The sequence below is a fragment of the Aegilops tauschii genome, chromosome 5 (genome assembly GCF_002575655.3).
Source record: "Aegilops tauschii subsp. strangulata cultivar AL8/78 chromosome 5, Aet v6.0, whole genome shotgun sequence".
Lineage (NCBI taxonomy): Eukaryota > Viridiplantae > Streptophyta > Magnoliopsida > Poales > Poaceae > Aegilops > Aegilops tauschii.
The window spans coordinates 493818260-493835983 of record NC_053039.3 but is presented as its reverse complement, the minus strand read 5'-3'; the positions used below and the strand labels follow the sequence as shown (position 1 = coordinate 493835983).

General features: G+C 48.5%; 1 protein-coding gene and 1 non-coding gene across 2 annotated transcripts; both read left to right on the top strand.

Annotated features, from left to right (window-relative positions):
* Window positions 1-2716: 2716 nt before the first annotated feature.
* LOC109741939 (probable xyloglucan glycosyltransferase 9) lies at window positions 2717-6232 on the top strand. Its single transcript, XM_020301029.4, has 5 exons — window positions 2717-3876; window positions 3961-4269; window positions 4371-4661; window positions 4756-4869; window positions 5527-6232. The coding sequence occupies exons 1-5, from the start codon at window positions 3112-3114 to the stop codon at window positions 6172-6174; spliced, it is 2127 nt and encodes a 708-aa protein (XP_020156618.1). The 5' UTR covers window positions 2717-3111; the 3' UTR covers window positions 6175-6232.
* A 6443-nt stretch (window positions 6233-12675) lies between these two features.
* On the top strand, window positions 12676-12795 carry LOC120965520 (U5 spliceosomal RNA). The gene has a single exon (XR_005758566.1). It is a non-coding gene; the product is annotated as a U5 spliceosomal RNA (small nuclear RNA).
* Window positions 12796-17724: the final 4929 nt, after the last annotated feature.

The window sequence follows — 17724 nt, the reverse complement described above, 5'->3', positions numbered from 1 at the left end:
TTCGCGGAGACATGTACTAGTTTGTGTTGTTTCAAACGTACATTGTCCATAGAGGCGTCGAAGTGAAACTTTGACGAAAAATTGAGATTTTGAGATCGTGGTTTGTTTCGAACGTACATTTTCCATATTAATGCAGTAGCAAGTTTTTTTTTGATATCTTCTAGCAAATATATGCAATAATGGCACATATTTATAGTATGAGCTTCTTAATTCCTTGTGCATTTGTAATCAATTACCAACATACATTTCTTTATACATGTATGAGTACTGAAATAATAAAGAAATGAATATGAATATACGTACTCTCTGCAATCCATATTAATTTTAGTGTATTAAATCAGCGACAACTAATATGGATACATAGGGAGTACTATTATTTGGCAGCCGCATCAATTGAAAATTTTCTATGACAAGTCGTCCCTAAAAAATACTCAGGGACCATTCTCTGAACATAGAATATTGGAGGGACGTTCTTGCCAAATGTGGGAAATCTTGTGCCCACAAAGCACACTATGTCACACTCACCCTGTTCCTCTCGTGTCAGAGAGAGAGACAGAGCAAATACAGTCATTGCCATCTTTTCGTCATGAATGACCAAATCCAACCCAAGTTTAGTAGCTTACCCACAGAAGTAACTTGAAAAAGTAAAGAAAATCCGCGGTTACTCTGGAAACTTGAACAAAGAAGCGAGCATAATGGACGATAAGACTTTACGGACATGAAATCTATATCTATACCTCTATATCTATATCTATATTTATACCTATTAATAAAAAAATAGGTATTCTTAGTCTGTCATACTATTTTATAGAAAACCCCCTGATGTTTCTTATATTAAACCCGCAGTACATATTAAATGTTTTTAAAAATATCCGTATCTTCTAAACCGTAACTCCAAATTTAACATGTTATATATGGAATTTGATTAGAAAAATATATGGAATCTTAATAGGAAAACGCTTGTTTTAAGCCGGATGATTTTCCTCTGGCGTAAACCTCCTCGTACGCGCACCACGCGTCCCGTGGTGGCCCACCCACTGCCCCTCGATCGCTTTCCTTATCTCCAGCGGGAGGCACGCAGACCAGTCATTCTTTCCCCTTCCTCTGAACAAAATCCCCCTGCTTCTTTCCTGCTGGAACCCCTCCATGGATGCGTTCCTCAACCTCAAAGCAAGCTGGCGCGCCCGAGCTTCGTCCTCTCCAATACCTTACACAGCAGGTGGCCGGCCGTTTTTTAGGCGCTCCTGTGATGCAACGTTCATCAGGCAGCCCAATGGCTTCGATGCAGCTTACACACACGCCGGCTGTACAAGCCATTGGTGGAGCGACGCCATAGCACGCACCGGCGCTGCGCAACACTCGCCGGCGCTACCCGTGTGAAGCTCAGATGGCTGTTGCCGCGGTGCTACTATGCAACGCTTTTTGTTGGTGCAGCGCAGCTATGATGCAACGCTCGCTGGCGCTGCAATCCGGGTTGGGGAGCGACGCTGCAGGGCACACCCGTGCTAAGGTGCTGCGCTCTCCGGTGCTATTGGCCAGAAGCCAGAATGGTTTTTGCCGCGGTGCTGCTATGCAACGCTCGCGCCGCGCTGAGCTGCAGTTGAGCGTCGCCGGAGTCGTTGAAGCTGCGATGGGGATGGAATGGACTCCGTCGGAGCTGCAATGGAGCGCCGCCGGAGTCGTTGAAGCTGCGATGGCGATGGAATGGACTCCGTCGGAGCTGCAATGGAGCGCCGCCGGAGCTGCAATGAAGCTCCCGCCGGAGTTGCAATGAAGCTTGGCGCGGCGGCGAGCTCGGTGTTGCAATGGAGCAGTTCCGGTGGCTCCCGGTGCTGCGATGCAGCGGTCGCCGGCGGCTCTAGGAGCTGCGTGCACTCGTCGGCGTGGGTGTGACGGCGCTGCAGTCGCCGGTTTTCTCTTTGCATCATCGTCGTTGCGGAGGTGGGTGTCGCAGCTGGTGGATGCAATACAAGAGAGGAGAAGGACGATGGTGGGCTGGGTTGCTCTAATCGGATGGGTCACATGCACCTAATCGAACGGCCGGCCAGGCAGATGATTTCTCTAGGAAGGAAATCATCCGGCTGATCCGTAGCAGTCACCATCTTAATATGATGTTATTTTACCTGTTAACCATTTAAAAAATACTATCCAGGATGCAATCTTAATAAACAGTGCATTATTCGTCTTTTTTTCATACTGGTACTGATCCGGATTGTGGATGAACATCTCAGCAAAATCAGAATTGGAGACGAAATTGAAGATCACTTGCCTGTTTCTTTGTACGTATTAAATCTACAAAGACATGTGGAATCTTGAACTTGCCCTTTTGTAGGCAAAGACCATTTTTGTTTGGTTCGTAGCTACAAATACTCAGATTATAGAACTTTTTTTTTCTAAATTAAGAGCATGTGGTATTATTTTCTTCGGTTGCAATCGCAACGGCCTTTTGCTAGTTAAACAAAAAGGTGAAACATGCACAGGCTTTATCTTGTTCGAAAGCACGGGCCAAAGGGTAAAGCCGAGGTCGGTACCATGCAATTGCATGATGGATCCCACCCGGAAGCCAAACCACAGGAAACGCGTGAATTTCTCACCGTAATTATCTCCGGTAGCAGCAGCAGCAGCAGCAGCAGGAGTACGAAGGAAGGTAAATAAATAAATTAGGGAAAAAAAGGACATGCGGCGAAGTAAAAGGGAATTAAGGCAGGGAAAGACAAAGGAAGGAAGCGCCGTAAAATATTTGCCCCCACGGCCGGGCCGATCTCTCTCCCTCTGTCTGTCTCTCGAGACGCGTCGAGCTGTTCCCAGCCCGTCCCTCCTCGTCCTCTGCCCGCCGCCCTCCCCCCTCTTCTTCTTAAAGCTCTAATGGCAGTGGAGTGAGCTGCGCACTCGCACAGTGGAGTCTTGAGGTGGTAGTAGATTGGGGCGCGGCGGCGGCGGCGGTGGTGGAGTCCGAGTCGGAGGGGTGGAAAGGAGGGAGGAAGGAAGGGGCGCCGGGGGCCAGGAATAGTGTGTGGTAGAGTGGGCGCCTAATTTGGGGGCGGGGGGAACGAAAGGCCCAGGCCCTTGGCCGGAGGGAGGGCGGGGGTTGGGTTCTCGGACCGGCCATTCATGGCGCCGTGGACCGGCTTATGGGGCGCTAGGGCCGGCGCCGGCGCCGGTGCCTACCGGGGCACGCCGGTGGTGGTCAAGATGGAGAACCCCAACTGGTCCATCTCCGAGATCTCCCCGGAGGACGCCGAGGACGAGGACTTCCTCGTCTCCGGCGCCGGCGCCGCCCGCCGCCGCAAGGGCGGCCGCGGGAAGAACGCCAAACAGATCACCTGGGTGCTGCTCCTCAAGGCGCACCGCGCCGCCGGCTGCCTCGCCTCGCTGGCCTCCGCGGCCGTCACCCTCGGCGCCGCCGCCAGGCGCCGCGTGGCCGACGGCCGCACCGATGCCGACGCCGGCGCCACGCCCGGCTCGGCGGGCGAGAGCCCCGTGCTCCGCTCCCGCTTCTACGCCTTCATTAGGGCCTTCCTCCTCCTCTCCCTGCTCCTCCTCGCGGTCGAGCTCGCCGCGCGCTTCCACGGCTGGGACCTCGCCGCCTCCGCCCTGGCCCTCCCCATTATCGGCGTCGAGTCGCTCTACGCCTCCTGGCTGCGCCTCCGCGCCGCCTACCTCGCGCCGCTGCTCCAGTTCCTCACCGACGCCTGCGTCGTGCTCTTCCTCATCCAGAGCGCCGACCGCCTCATCCAGTGCCTCGGCAGCTTCTACATCACCGTGAAGCGCATCAAGCCCAGGCTCAAGTCCCCGGCGCTGCCGGACGCCGAGGACCCCGACGCCGGCTACTACCCCATGGTGCTCGTGCAGATACCAATGTGCAACGAGAAAGAGGTCAGTGTCGCTCGCTCTCAAGCCGCACCATTAATCCCCTTTCCAAATTCGCAGCCTCGTAACCAGCCATTGTTCGTCGTGCAGGTGTATCAGCAATCAATTGCGGCCGTCTGCAACCTCGATTGGCCGAGGTCCAACTTCTTGGTTCAGGTTTTAGATGACTCCGACGACCCGACGACGCAGTCGCTCATCAGGGAGGAGGTCGCGAAGTGGCAGCAGACCGGGGCCCGGATTCTGTACCGGCACCGCGTGCTCAGGGACGGGTACAAGGCCGGGAACCTCAAGTCGGCCATGGCCTGCAGCTACGTCAAGGATTACGAATTTGTTGCCATCTTTGACGCTGACTTCCAACCAAACCCCGACTTTTTAAAGCGCACTGTGCCACATTTCAAGGTAGATTCAGGGGAATGTTTGTACTACTACTTATATTGTTACCAATCGTTCATGGTTTTAGGATTCCAGTTCTGATTTGTCAATTGTTTTGCTGTTTTCAGGACAATGATGAATTGGGGCTGGTGCAAGCGAGATGGTCGTTTGTGAACAAGGATGAGAACTTATTGACTCGGTTGCAGAACATCAATCTTTGCTTCCACTTTGAGGTGGAGCAGCAGGTGAATGGTGTCTTCTTAAACTTCTTTGGGTTCAATGGCACGGCCGGCGTGTGGAGGATCAAGGCGCTGGAGGAGTCCGGCGGGTGGATGGAGCGGACAACAGTGGAGGATATGGACATTGCGGTTCGGGCGCATCTCCATGGCTGGAAGTTTATCTTCCTGAACGATGTCGAGGTATTGTATAATGAACAATTTCATCTGAATTGTATGTTTGACAGTTGTGCTGACCATTTCAATTGAGCTGAAATGTTTTGTCTTAATGTGACAGTGCCAATGTGAACTGCCAGAGTCATACGAGGCTTACAGGAAGCAGCAACATCGGTGGCATTCCGGTCCAATGCAGCTATTCAGGCTTTGCATACCGGACATCATCAAGTCCAAGGTGTTGTTATGCTCTTTTTCTTGCACCTAAGCAGAATGGACTACAATTTAGATAGTGCTATAACCTAACTAAGATGTGGCAGGTGAGACGTGCTCCACTAATATTAAAATTGCTGGCGAAAACTCTGAAATGTTATTTCTTTTGAATTGAGAATTGAGAGTATGTAAACACCCAATTCAGCATGCGCTTCTCGCATTTTGTGGCGGTCGCTTAGGTTACACTTTGAAAATGCTTTGTCATCATTTGCCTTCAGCACACTGCAATTTTTTTTAGAAAAGGAGGATGACCCCCGGCCTCTGCATCTGGGCGATGCATACGGCCACTTCAGCACACTGCAATACAAGTACTCCCTCTGTAACTTAATGTAAGACATTTTTGCAGTTCAAATTAAACTGCAAAAACGTCTTATATTAAGTTACAGAGGCAATATATAACACCGTGCCGTACTTGCTATTAGAATTTGTTTTAGAATGCAGAAATTTAAATTCGTGACCGACTGTGTTTAAAACGCAACTGTTATAATTTGTATAAGGATGCAGGAGTTTAAAAGGTAACTGTTTTTACATTCTTTATCTGTTATCATGAAAATTATGTACCTCTCTCTAATATAGTAGTATCAATTTAGTTGTGTATTAACTCTGCTTTGTTTTACTGCAGATTTCGGTGTGGAAGAAATTCAACCTGATCTTCCTCTTCTTCCTACTCCGGAAGCTCATACTACCCTTCTACTCCTTCACGCTCTTCTGCATCATCCTCCCGATGACCATGTTTGTGCCCGAAGCCGAGCTCCCGGACTGGGTCGTATGCTACATCCCTGCCCTTATGTCCCTGCTCAACATCCTGCCGTCCCCGAAGTCGTTCCCTTTCATCATCCCATACCTGCTCTTCGAGAACACCATGTCGGTGACCAAGTTCAACGCCATGATCTCGGGCCTGTTCCAGCTCGGCAGCGCCTACGAGTGGGTTGTGACCAAGAAGTCGGGGCGGTCGTCGGAGGGCGACCTCATCTCCCTGGCGGCGGCGCCGCCCAGGGAGCTGCGGCACCACCCGAAGACCGGGTCGGCGCCGAGCATGGAGGCGCTGATGGTGCTCAAGGAGCAGCCGAGCCCGAAGAAGGAAGGGAAGAAGCAGCAGAAGAAGCACAACCGGATATACAAGAAGGAGCTGGCGCTGTCGCTGCTCCTGCTGACGGCCGCCGCTCGCAGCCTGCTGACGAAGCAGGGTATACACTTCTACTTCCTGCTGTTCCAGGGCATCTCCTTCTTGTTAGTAGGCCTTGACCTCATAGGCGAGCAGGTCGAATGAAAAAAGAAAAATGTAAACATGGACACGATAGATTTTAAAAGGCAGTGGTTGGCACCAAGGGAGTGTGATGTCCCGTGATGGTGTTCGAAGCTCTCGGCCGGGGTTCCAAAGGGTTTATGGGGTTAACCGCGGCGGCGCCGGATCGGCCATGGCGCCGGCCGCGAGCATGGTCGGAATGGATGAGATCGAGAGAGAGAGGGGGTTCTGGTCCTCGTAAGAATGTGTAGATATAGCCTTGCGGATCTGCTGAGCTCCTTGCAAGCAGGCATCTCCGTTCCATTCTTTTGTAGCAAGAAATTTTTGATGTTGTCTGTGGGGATCATGTCCCAGGATCGGTCACGGTTGATCGCTGACGAAAAACCAGAAGGTGGCAGATTGGGAGCCGTCCGTAAAAACTCATATGGTCCTACCTGCAGTGTGGCAGATCCTTGTTACCAGGTGGTGCATGGTTGATCTGGTCAATGTGTTTGGGTTGGCACCGGCAAAGGTGAGACCGCCCTGGAGGGCGTCACATGATGGGTGGCTTTTCGTGTGTAGTAGTATGAGCAAAAGTTCTGCATCTAGGAGTAGATCCGGTCAAGAATGGTTTCCACCTGTCAAAAGGTTGTGGTGAGGCGCTCATGATGAACGTTTAGAAGCAGAAAATGTCAAATGGGAAGGAGCTTGCATGGTACGTTGTTGCCAGGTGCCCTGGTCGTTACATGGCTGGAAATCTTGGTGCCACAGCTGGAGACCATATAATCACCTGAGCGGTGTAGAATACACTACTCCATGAATGTTCCACTTGTGCAGAAACGAATTAAGTAGTCTCCAGGTGCGAGGGAGGTGTCATTTCCAAGTACGTACTATTGTGGTATAAGAATACCACGGTCCCTATCCAGTCCATTCATTACAGGGAATACGCAGATGGAGACGATCAAAAAAAATGAACCGGCCTGTTGTCGGGTGCACTGGACTGGAGGTGAGTTTTTCTTTTTCTTTTTTAGAATCGACGGGAGGTGAGCTGTGGGTAACTGAATGAGGAGTGGCAGGCAGAGCTGAGGTCGACCTGTACGTGCAGCCGTGCTCAGTCCGCCTCACCTTATCTGCATTTCTGCATCGCGTGTGGCTGCGAGGGGTACAGCTGTATGGAAGGCGCCCATGCGTCCTGCGTTGCTGCTGCTGCTGCTGCGGTAAGCGCATTCCGCACGACGTTGGCGCGTGTGCGTGGCCGTGGACCAAGTGGACGTCTCATTTCTTTCTAGAACAACTACTTGACCGGAAAGTGGTAGTGATGCTCAAGTGCAGCTTTGTCTGATGCTTGCTTGTGTGTCGTGATTAGGGAGCTCGCCCTCTCCTTCCTCTTGCAGCACAGCCACAGTACAAGCCAAGGGACGGGATTGGTCAGGGGGCACGACGGTGTGAGCCGGCCTCGCCTACGTACGTGCGTACAACCTAGTGGACCGTCGCGCGTTTGAATTGAACTCGGCCGGTGTGATGATTGCGCGTGCATGGTGGCAGTTGAGCTTGTAGAGTAGCCATACGTAGCCTTGATGATGACGGTGATGGTGTCACGAATTATTGCTTGCACGAGTTGTTTGTAACACTCCTGCTGCTTGCTGCTGGGTCCCTTCCCTTGATTGCGTTCCTCCATTGCTCCGGCTTCGCCCTAATGTAATGGCCCATCTCTGGGTTGGGTTGAGAGTGTTTGCTCCACTCACGTTGATTTCCGCGGAAGGAAATTATCAATCATGCCTGGCGAGGACAAGCCGTGATCGATGCTCCAATTATTTGCGCCACCGACAAACACACATGGTAAACGCGGTGTAGGTGCTACTGCGTGGTCTGCCGCTGTGGTGAAGTGCGGCAACAACATGTGGCCGACTTGATAGTTAGACCACGCAACTACGGTACAGATCCGGCCGTCCACAGTTACTACTCCGCGAGGAGTAGCTGGTTTATTTTTATACTCCCTCCGTTTCTAAATATAAGTCTTTGTAGAGATTCCATCATGGACTACATACGGATGTATATAGATGCATTTTAAGTGTAGATTCACTCATTTTGTTCCGTATGTGGTTCATAGTGAAATCTCTTCAAAGAATTATATTTAGGAACGGAGGAAGTATTTTTTAGCAAAAGAGGGTTTCCCCTCCGATTTCCATTAGAGATTCCAAGCCCAAGCCAAATTCAGGTCTAGTAGTCTGATACAAGCCAAACAAAATAAACGATGCAAATAAAGGAGAGAGCCTAGCCAGCGAGCAGACTCTCCCTACATGAACTAAAGACCAGACCAACCACGAGGACACCGCTAAAGTTTATTACAATCCATCCAAAAGGAGGCGAGCTGAAGACACATGAAACAAATGACAAGATCTGAAGATTCTTCTCCCTGAAGCTTCACATTTGCAGTCTTGGAACTCCGAAGCGCCAGCCCTACGAAGCTTTGCAGATTTCACTTGTCACCTGTTCGATGAGCCTTGCCCCCAGTATCAGCGTTCTTTTCCCTGGGTCATTTTTCTGCAAAATAGCCCAGTCAGCGATCCAGTTGCACATTCTTTTAACGATCCCAATCGGGTCGTTTATATTTTTTCTGCCAAACACAATATCATTCCTACTATTCCAAATTGCCCAAAGCAGATGTACCAATCAAGACCATTTTCTTGTCATTTTGCTGAAATTGTTTAACCAGTTTCCAAAACAATTATCCATGTCTTTTGGAATTTTTTAAGGTCAAAAGCACATCCTACCAGACTCCAAATAAGTCTAGCAACAGAGCAAGAAAAGAATAAGTGATCAACATTCTCTTCTTTTCCACAGAACACACAGTGTTTGTATCCTTTCCACACCCTTTTCAGCAGGTTATCTCTGGTCAGAATACTCTTCTTGTTCAAGAGCCAAAGAAAAAACTTAATTTTTGCAGGCACTTTAACTTTCCACAGAAATTTATGTGGAAAGCCAACATCAGATTTAGCTAAATGTAGTTATAAAGATTTTACAGAAAATTCCCTATTAGCAGTCAGCATCCACACGGGTTTGTCCCTCCCTCCATGCATTATTATTTCCTCACATCTCCTCTTTAAGCTATCCAAGAGATTTTGATATCCTCCACAAATTGTTCTTCTGAAAGACATAGCCCCCCAACCTTTATCTATCACTCCTCGGACAGTAATTTCCCTGTCATTACTAATGGAATATAGTGAGGGATAAGCCTCTTTCAAAGGTTTATCATCCACCCAGCAGTCTTCCCAGAATCTTGTATTTCTACCATCACCAAGTTTTTTCTTGATGTGAGGGAAGACCAACCCCCTAATTTTCAGTAGGCTAGACCAGAATTGTGAATCTCTTTTTTTTGTACTTGACTCAAGAAAGGCATTTGTCTCCGAGATATTTAGATTTAATAATATCTTGCCAGAGCCCTTCTTCAGCCTCAAGTTTCCAAACCCATTTAGCAAGCAGAGCAATATTAAAGGTCTCAAGATTTGTTATTCCCAGCCCACCTTGTTGTTTTGGAAACAACAAGTTTTCCAATTAACTAGATGATATTTCTTCTTATCTTCTTCAGCTTGCCACACTAATCTAGCTCTATAAAAGTCAACTTTTTTCCTAACTCCATCAGGGAGTAGGTAAAAAGACATCATATAAATGGGAATATTTGTTAAACATGATTGCACCAGTGTGACTCATCTAGCAATATTGAGCAATCTGCCTTGCCAGCAGGCACATATTTTTTCAATTTTTCCAGTCACATTTCTCCACACACTATTCCTAATTCTTTTATTGTGAACCGGTAAACCTAAATATTTCAAAGGCATTTCTCCAAGGGCACATGTGAAGATCTCTTGATATAAATTTCTCTTACACTTAGCTTCCCCAAAAAGGTAAATGTCACTTTTATGAAAATTAATTGTCAACCCTGACATTTGTTCAAAGGCAGTCAATATGAATTTTAAGTTTCTGGCTGATTCCTCATCATCCTGTATCAGGAATATAGTATCATCAACATATTGCAACATATTAACCCCATTCTCATGAATGTCAGTAAGTTACCCTTTAATGTAACCTTCAGTTCTAGCCTTGTCCATTATTATAGCTAGGGCATTTACAGCTAGGTCAAACAGCAAAGGGGAGAGAGAATCCCCCTGCCTAAGTACCTTAAAAGTTTTGAAAAAATGCCCCACATTATCATTAACTTTCACCCCCACCTGACCCCCCCTCATGGTGTGCATCACCCAGTCACAACACTTATCAGGGAAGTTTTTCAACTTGAGCATTTTGTGGACAAAAGGCCACTTAATTTTGTCATATGCTTTTTCAAAATCAACTTTAAACAGCATAGCATTCTGTTTTTTGTATGAATTGAATTCAAGGCCTCATGAAAAATAACCACCCCCTCATGATATATCTACCTTTAACAAAGGTAGTTTGAATGGGTGATATTATAGGATTGACAACCTTACTAAGTCTGTTCATTAAGACTTTAGTAATGATTTTGAAACTAACATTTAACAGACATATAGGTCTGAATTTTTGAATCTGTTTAGCATCCTTAACTTTAGGAACCAGAGTAATAATTCCATAGTTAAGCCTAGCTAAATCAACCACACCCCTGTGAAAATCATGTAGAATTTTTTTTAGATCATTTTTAACCATATCCCAGACGTTCTGGTAGAATTGAATAGCAAACCCATCAGGCCCTGGGCTTTTATTCCTTTCCATGGAAAAGACAACCTCTTTAATCTCATCCATGGAGATGTTTTTGATCAGTTCTTCTTGTGTCTGAGGAGAAATCCCCTCAGCCCCTTGAATGTTAAGATTTATACTGGAAGTCTCAGCTTGTCCAAATAGATTTTTGTAGAATTCAGTGATGTATTCCATAAGTTCTTTTCCCCCTTCAATCACTTCCCCATCCTGTTCTAAATAATTCTATTTTTTCTTCTCCTCCCATTCACTTTGGCATGATAATACCTAGTGTTAAAGTCTCCCTCTTTAATTTCCTTGTCCTTATATCTTTGCAACCACTTAATTTCTTCCAGCTTAAGTATCTCTTTTAATTCTCTCCGTAGCTCTTTTTGAATGTCTCTTTCCTAAGCATTAATACCTCTAGATTCAACATTTTTGTCCATCACATCTAACATACTCAACAATTCTTTTTTCCTTTTTCTATACGTAGCATTTGCATTTAAAATCCACCCTTTTATTTTCTGTCTAATATTCCTAAGCTTTTTTTGCCAAGTGTCCATACTGGACCCATTGCAGTTAACCTCCCAATTCTTTTCAACAAATTCTTTAAATCCCTCCATATGCATCCATGCATTTTCAAATCTGAAAATGGGTGGAGTAGTTTTTTGTTCCCCTGAGGCCAACAACAAAGGGGTGTGGTCAGAGATTTCTCTCTCTAAAGCAGTAACCATGGTCATAGGATATCTATCTTCCCAATCTGGGCATATTAGTATTCTATCTAGTTTCTCATAAGTGGGTCATGGCAGATTATTTGCCCAAGTGTATTTTCTCCCACTTATAGGGATGTCTCTCAACCCAGCATGCTCTATTATAGCATTAAAAACAAAACTAAAATGATCAATCCCACCTTGTTTATTTTTCTCTAAGCTATTTCTAATGATATTGAAGTCTCTTCCAATGACACAAGGAAGAGGATTATCTTGATATAGTCTGGATAATTCAGCAAGAAAGGCCGCTTTCCCCTCTTTTTGAGCATCACCATAAACAGTCACCAAGTTCCAGCTAAATTTAGCTTTTTTGTCAAATAAGAGCCCCCTTACAAAGTAAGTACCTTTTTCTACTTGCAGCAAATCAAAGTTGTCACTGTTGACCCCAACTAGTATACCACCAGAATTGCGCCTAGGAGCAGTCCATTACCAGAGGAATTTTTTTCCTCCAGAAAGGTTATGGAGTTCATTCTTTGAGTATCCCCCTTTGATAGTTTCTTGTAAACCCACAAAATCCAAATGTTTTTCCATAATACTTTCCCTAATAAAATTTCTTTTAATATCCTACCTGATCCCTCTAACATTCCAAAACATCCCTTTCATTGTTTATTTTTCCTTTTTTCCTCCCCCAATTGATATGGCATGCTTCCCAGCACTAGAGGGGGCTCCAACATTCGACGGATAGATCGATCTTGCCAGCCTTGCTAGCATGCACCGCCCACAAGTTTACACAACATTTGGTCTAAGATACCTGCACATGACCGATTTTTCCTGCAAGATTGGTGCATGGTTTCTGAGGGGTCACCACTCACGAACAAAGGTGAGACAAATCTATCTAATAATCTTCTTACTATAAAAAAAGAACAAACCCACGCGAAGGGAAAGCCCAAGCATGGTTACTCTATTGGGGCCATGTGCGTCACTGCTGTGGGCTTTGCTGGTGTGGTGGGGGAGGAGGCAGCACAGAGAAGAAGCCAAGCATTTGGATTAGTCCCACCTCGACTGGCTAAGCGAAAGAGGGCAGGGAGCTAGGCTACATAAGAAGTCAGGGTATGCACTGTTAGAGGCACACAACTGTGTGGTGAGCACAAAGCGAACTATTCTTTCGCCTTTTACTAAAGAATACCGTGTGCACGCCACACTAAGCATCATATGCTAATTTTTAAAGGGTGTCTTCTCTTTATGAGAAGGACCCAAGAAGTCTGAATTGTAAATCTTACTGTTGTTTAGACGTCTTCCATTGGATCAGTGCGCACCTCCTCTCCCCTCTGGTGGCCATCCTTGTCGCGAGTCCCCACCCGCATTCGTCCTTGGCCTTGTGCTCGCCGGCAACCCGCGCTCGCCGCCCACGCTCATGCTCGATGTCGCATCCTTTGCCGCCCCGCTTATCGGCCATGGCAACTCCGATGGAGATGGCCGCAGCACCCCATCATCGAGCTCGCGCCGTACCTCGCCCTCAATTTGTTGGTTATAATTAAAAAAATCACGGGTCGTATAGCAAAAAAATTATGTCGTTCATGGATGTAGTAGAAGACAAACGCCGGTCGTAGCAAAAACGAACGATGGTTGCAGCAATTCGTCGTCGTCGATGTCGTCGCTGCTCGCGACTCCGCCATGCATGGATGCAGCAAAATCCCACGCCGGTAGTAGCAAAATCCGAGGACGGTTGCAACGAAAAAAGCCACCGCCATAGTATGTCGTAGCTCTGCCGTGATAGAGGTAGCAAATCCGCCGCTGGTAGTAGCAAAAAATGGCCACGGTTGTAGCAAAAACCTCGGCCGTTTCCAGCAAAGTTCTTTTCGTCGATTGCCTCATTATTTTGCTTTCCATCGCCGCCATTGACTTGGGGGTTGCAAATTTTTTGCACAATGGTTCGAGCACCTTCAACGGGGGGTTACAACTTTTCTGCAGGGTCGAAGCTTTCAGCCGGTCGAAGCTGTCTACAGAAGCAGGTTGAAGCTCTTTCAAACTACGGTTGCAACTTTCATATGAATGAATATAGCTTTTTTCGGTGCATGGTTTCCGGTTGAAACTTTATATGCCGCATGTTGAAGCTTTCGAATCAAAGGGTTGTAACTTTTTGGGTAGTCGGTTGCAGCATAATTGGAGGAGCAAAGAAAATATGATTCCAGGTTCGTTTTGGGAGGACATGGTGCAGCGGTGGGGGGAGGAGGTCGCGAGCCTTGCCTTTCTCTTTTTTGCTCTACTGTGGAGTTCTTTGATGGTCTATCTTCGCCCGCTCCTTTCCTGGACTGGACTGAAACTAATAGGCTGAACCAGTGGACGGTTCCAGCGTAGGAAAACTGTGAGCAGCAACTCACAGACGACATGTGTGACGCCCGGATAATTAAGCTGCAGTAACCCTCTGCTAATGATGCCACGTCACCTTGATTACTGTTGCTAATCTTACGTTAGTTCGAACCCGATTCGAATTCAAATTCAAAATCAAGCAAACAATAAAAGTTTTCAAATATTAAAACTAAAATGTTCGGGGTGAGCCAAATAATGCATAGCTAAGTATGGTGGAGAAACCACACTTTTAAAAATGGTTTAATACTCTAAAATATTTTAAACAGTAGCAAAAACAATTAGTTGAATGCCTTTTAAAAAAATAAAATATTAAACTATTTTATTTAGTTGCCCAAACTTATGTGGCAGTAGCCTATTTATTAACACTAAATTAGGGACTACTTTTATAGTTTATAAAACTAAAATAAAAGAGGAACTAAAGTAAAACAGAAAACAAAAAAGAAAAATTAAACAAAAGTAAAATAAAGACAAAAGAACCCCCCCTCGCTGGGCCTCGGCCCAGCTAGCCATCGGGCCAACCAGGCCGGCCAGCCGCCCCCTATAACCCCCCCGAGCCACCACCGAAACCCTAGCGCCACTCCCACGTTCCCCATTCTCCCCCTCACGATCTGGATCGGGATCGACCCCAACCCCGTCGCCCCGCTCCCCCCCCCACGTTCGCCTCCTCTCCCCCCCGATCTGGATCGGGGGGCAACTACTCCAGCGCCCAGCGCTCGCCGCCGTTGCCGGACCTCACCATCGCCCGAAGCCGCCCCTACGCCGCCGGACTGCCTCCCCGTCGCCGGTCGTCTCCGTCCTCCTCCTCGCTCCCCGTTGCCCCTCACCCTACAACCACCGTGAGGACCCCCTCCCTCCTCTCTCTCTCGTGTCGCGCACACGCTCCGCTGTGGCCGCGCCCTCCCCCCCGCTGCTGCCTCGTCCACTCCCCCGCTGCTCCCTCGTCCCGCAGCTCCACGCCAGCACGCGCGCCGGCGCCCGTCCCGCACTCGCGCCCCTGCCACCGTGCCCCTGCCCCGCAGCGCCCTCGCGCGTGCACGCCGCCCGCCTCACCTTGCTCGCCTCCTCCGTGCCCGCTCTCCGTCGGCCCCGTGCTCGCCGTCCTCACCGGCCCAGCGAGTGCACACCCCTGCTCCCCTGCCACCGCGCGCGCCCGCACGCTCGTCGGCCTGCAGCGCCACCGCTGCCGGCTCGCCCACTCGCCGGTGCCGCAGTCGGCATTCGGCCCGTCCGCAACCGCCCGACCGCTCCACTCGCACGCTGCACCCCACTGCTCGCCGCCTGCCTTGCCCGACCCCGCTCCGGCGCTGCCCGACCCCGCTCCGGCGCTGCCCGACGCTCCTCTCGTCCCTCCCGCTACGGCCACTGGCGACCGGCCTCGCCGCGGCAGCGGCCCCCCCTTGCCGGCCGCCGCTCGAGTCCCCCTGTCCTGCAGCGCCTGACAGGGTGCCCGTAACCGCGCCCAGCGCTCGCGCCCGCTAACCCGCATCGGCCCCCTGGCCCAATGACATGTGGGCCCTGCCCACAGAACGTGTTTAACAAAAAAAAGATTAAAAACATAAAATAATAATAATAAATTTAATTAATTAATTAACTAAATTAATTAAGTTAATTAATCCTATTTAATTAATCTAATTTACCTGTTAGTTTAATTAAACAATAATTAGTTTAACCTAAACCCTAATTAACCTAACAGTGTATGACACGTGGGTCCCACTGGGCCCACACGGCAGTTTGACCAGTCAACACCTCTGTTGACTGCTGACGTCATGCTGACATCAGCAAACACTGTTCTGGATAATGTTGAATTAAAATAATTAAATTAATCCTAAAAATGATTTAAATCTTTTAAAATTAATATAAAATAAACCATAGCTCAGATGAAAATACTTTCTACATGAAAGTTGCTCAGAACGACGAGACGAATCCGAATATGCAGCCCGTTCGTCCGCCACACATCCCTAACCTATCGAACTCGCAACTTTCCCCCTCCGGTTCATCTGTCCGAAAACGCGAAACACCGGGGATACTTTCCCGGATGTTTCCCCCCTTCACCGGTATCACCTCTTACCGCGTTAGGGCACTCCTAACACCGATGTTTGCTTTGTCATGCATCCTTATGCATCTGTTTGCATTGTATTCATTGTTTCTTCCCCCTCTTCTCTTCGGTAGACTACGAGACCGACGCCGCTGCTGGTGCCCCGACCGACTACGCTATTGACGACCCCTCCTTGTCAGAGCAACCAGGCAAGCCCCCCCATTGATCACCAGATATCACCTATTCTTCTCTATACTCTTGCATTAGAGTAGTGTAGCATGTTACTGCTTTCCGTTAATCCTATTCTGCTGCATAGCCTGTCTTTGCCACTATTGTTGTTACCTTTACCTGCAATCCTACATGCTTAGTATAGGATGCTAGTTTTCCATCAGTGGCCCTACATTCTTGTCCGTCTGCTGTGCTATACTATCGGGCTGTGATCACTTGGGAGGTGATCACGGGTTTATACTATATACTTTATATATTATACATGTGGTGACTAAAGTCGGGTCGGCTCGTGGAGCACCCGCGAGTGATTCACGGATTGGGGGCTGAAAGGATCTTTGTCACGACGACCCTCTGGGTGGATCTTTGTGGCGGAGCGACAGGGCAGGTTGAGACCGCCTAGGTGAGAGGTGGGCCTGGCCCTGGTCGGTGTCCGTGGTTACATCAATTAACATGCTTAACGAGATATTGGTATTTGATCTGAGTCTGGCCATTTGGTCTATACGCACTAACCAACTACGCGGGAACAGATATGGGCACTCGACGTCGTGGTATCAGCCGAAGCCTTCGTGACGTCAGCGACCGAGCGGCGCGCGCCGGGTTGGACCGCGTAACGCAACTTCCTTTGAAATGGAGGTTGCTAGTCTGCTCTCCGGCCGTGTACGCAACGTGCAGGTGTGCAATGGGCGATGGGCCCAGACCCCTGCGTGCATAGGATTTAGACCGGCGTGCTGACCTCTCTGTTGTGCCTAAGTGGGGCTGCGACGTGTTGATCTTCCGCGGCCGGGCATGACCCAGAAAAGTGTGTCCGGCCAAATGGGATCGAGCGTGTTGGGTTATGTGGTGCACCCCTGCAGGGAAGTTTATCTATTCGAATAGCCATGTCCCTCGGTAAAAGGATGACCCGGAGTTGTACCTTGACCTTATGACAACTAGAACTGGATACTTAATAAAACACACCCTTCCAAGTGCCAGATATAACCCGGTGATCGCTCTCTAACAGGGCGACAAGGAGGGGATCGCCGGGTAGGATTATGCTATGCGATGCTACTTGGTGAACTTACCATCTACTCTCTCCTACATGCTGCAAGATGGAGGTGGCCAGAAGCGTAGTCTTCGACAGGATTAGCTATCCCCCTCTTATTCTGGCATTCTGCAGTTCAGTCCACCGATATGGCCCTTTACACATATACCCATGCATATGTAGGTAGCTCCTTGCTTGCGAGTACTTTGGATGAGTACTCACGGTTGCTTTTCTCCCTCTTTTCCCCCTTTCCTTTCTACCTGGTTGTCGCAACCAGATGCTGGAGCCCAGGAGCCAGACGCCACCGTCGACGACGACTCCTACTACACCAGAGGTGCCTACTACTACGTGCAGCCCGCTGACGACGACCAGGAGTAGTTAGGAGGATCCCAGGCAGGAGGCCTGCGCCTCTTTCGATCTGTATCCCAGTTTGTGCTGGCCTTCTTAAGGCAAACTTGTTTAACTTATGTTTGTACTCAGATATTGTTGCTTCCGCTGACTCGTCTATAATCGAGCACTTGTATTCG

Excerpts from the sequence above, each read along its gene's own strand:
- LOC109741939 (XM_020301029.4), top strand. The coding sequence starts at position 3,112 with ATGGCGCCGTGGACCGGCTTATGGGGCGCTAGGGCCGGCGCCGGCGCC. Across the intron at positions 4,270-4,370 it reads GCACTGTGCCACATTTCAAG|GACAATGATGAATTGGGGCT; the intron begins GTAGATTCAGGG and ends TGCTGTTTTCAG. Across the intron at positions 4,870-5,526 it reads CGGACATCATCAAGTCCAAG|ATTTCGGTGTGGAAGAAATT; the intron begins GTGTTGTTATGC and ends GTTTTACTGCAG.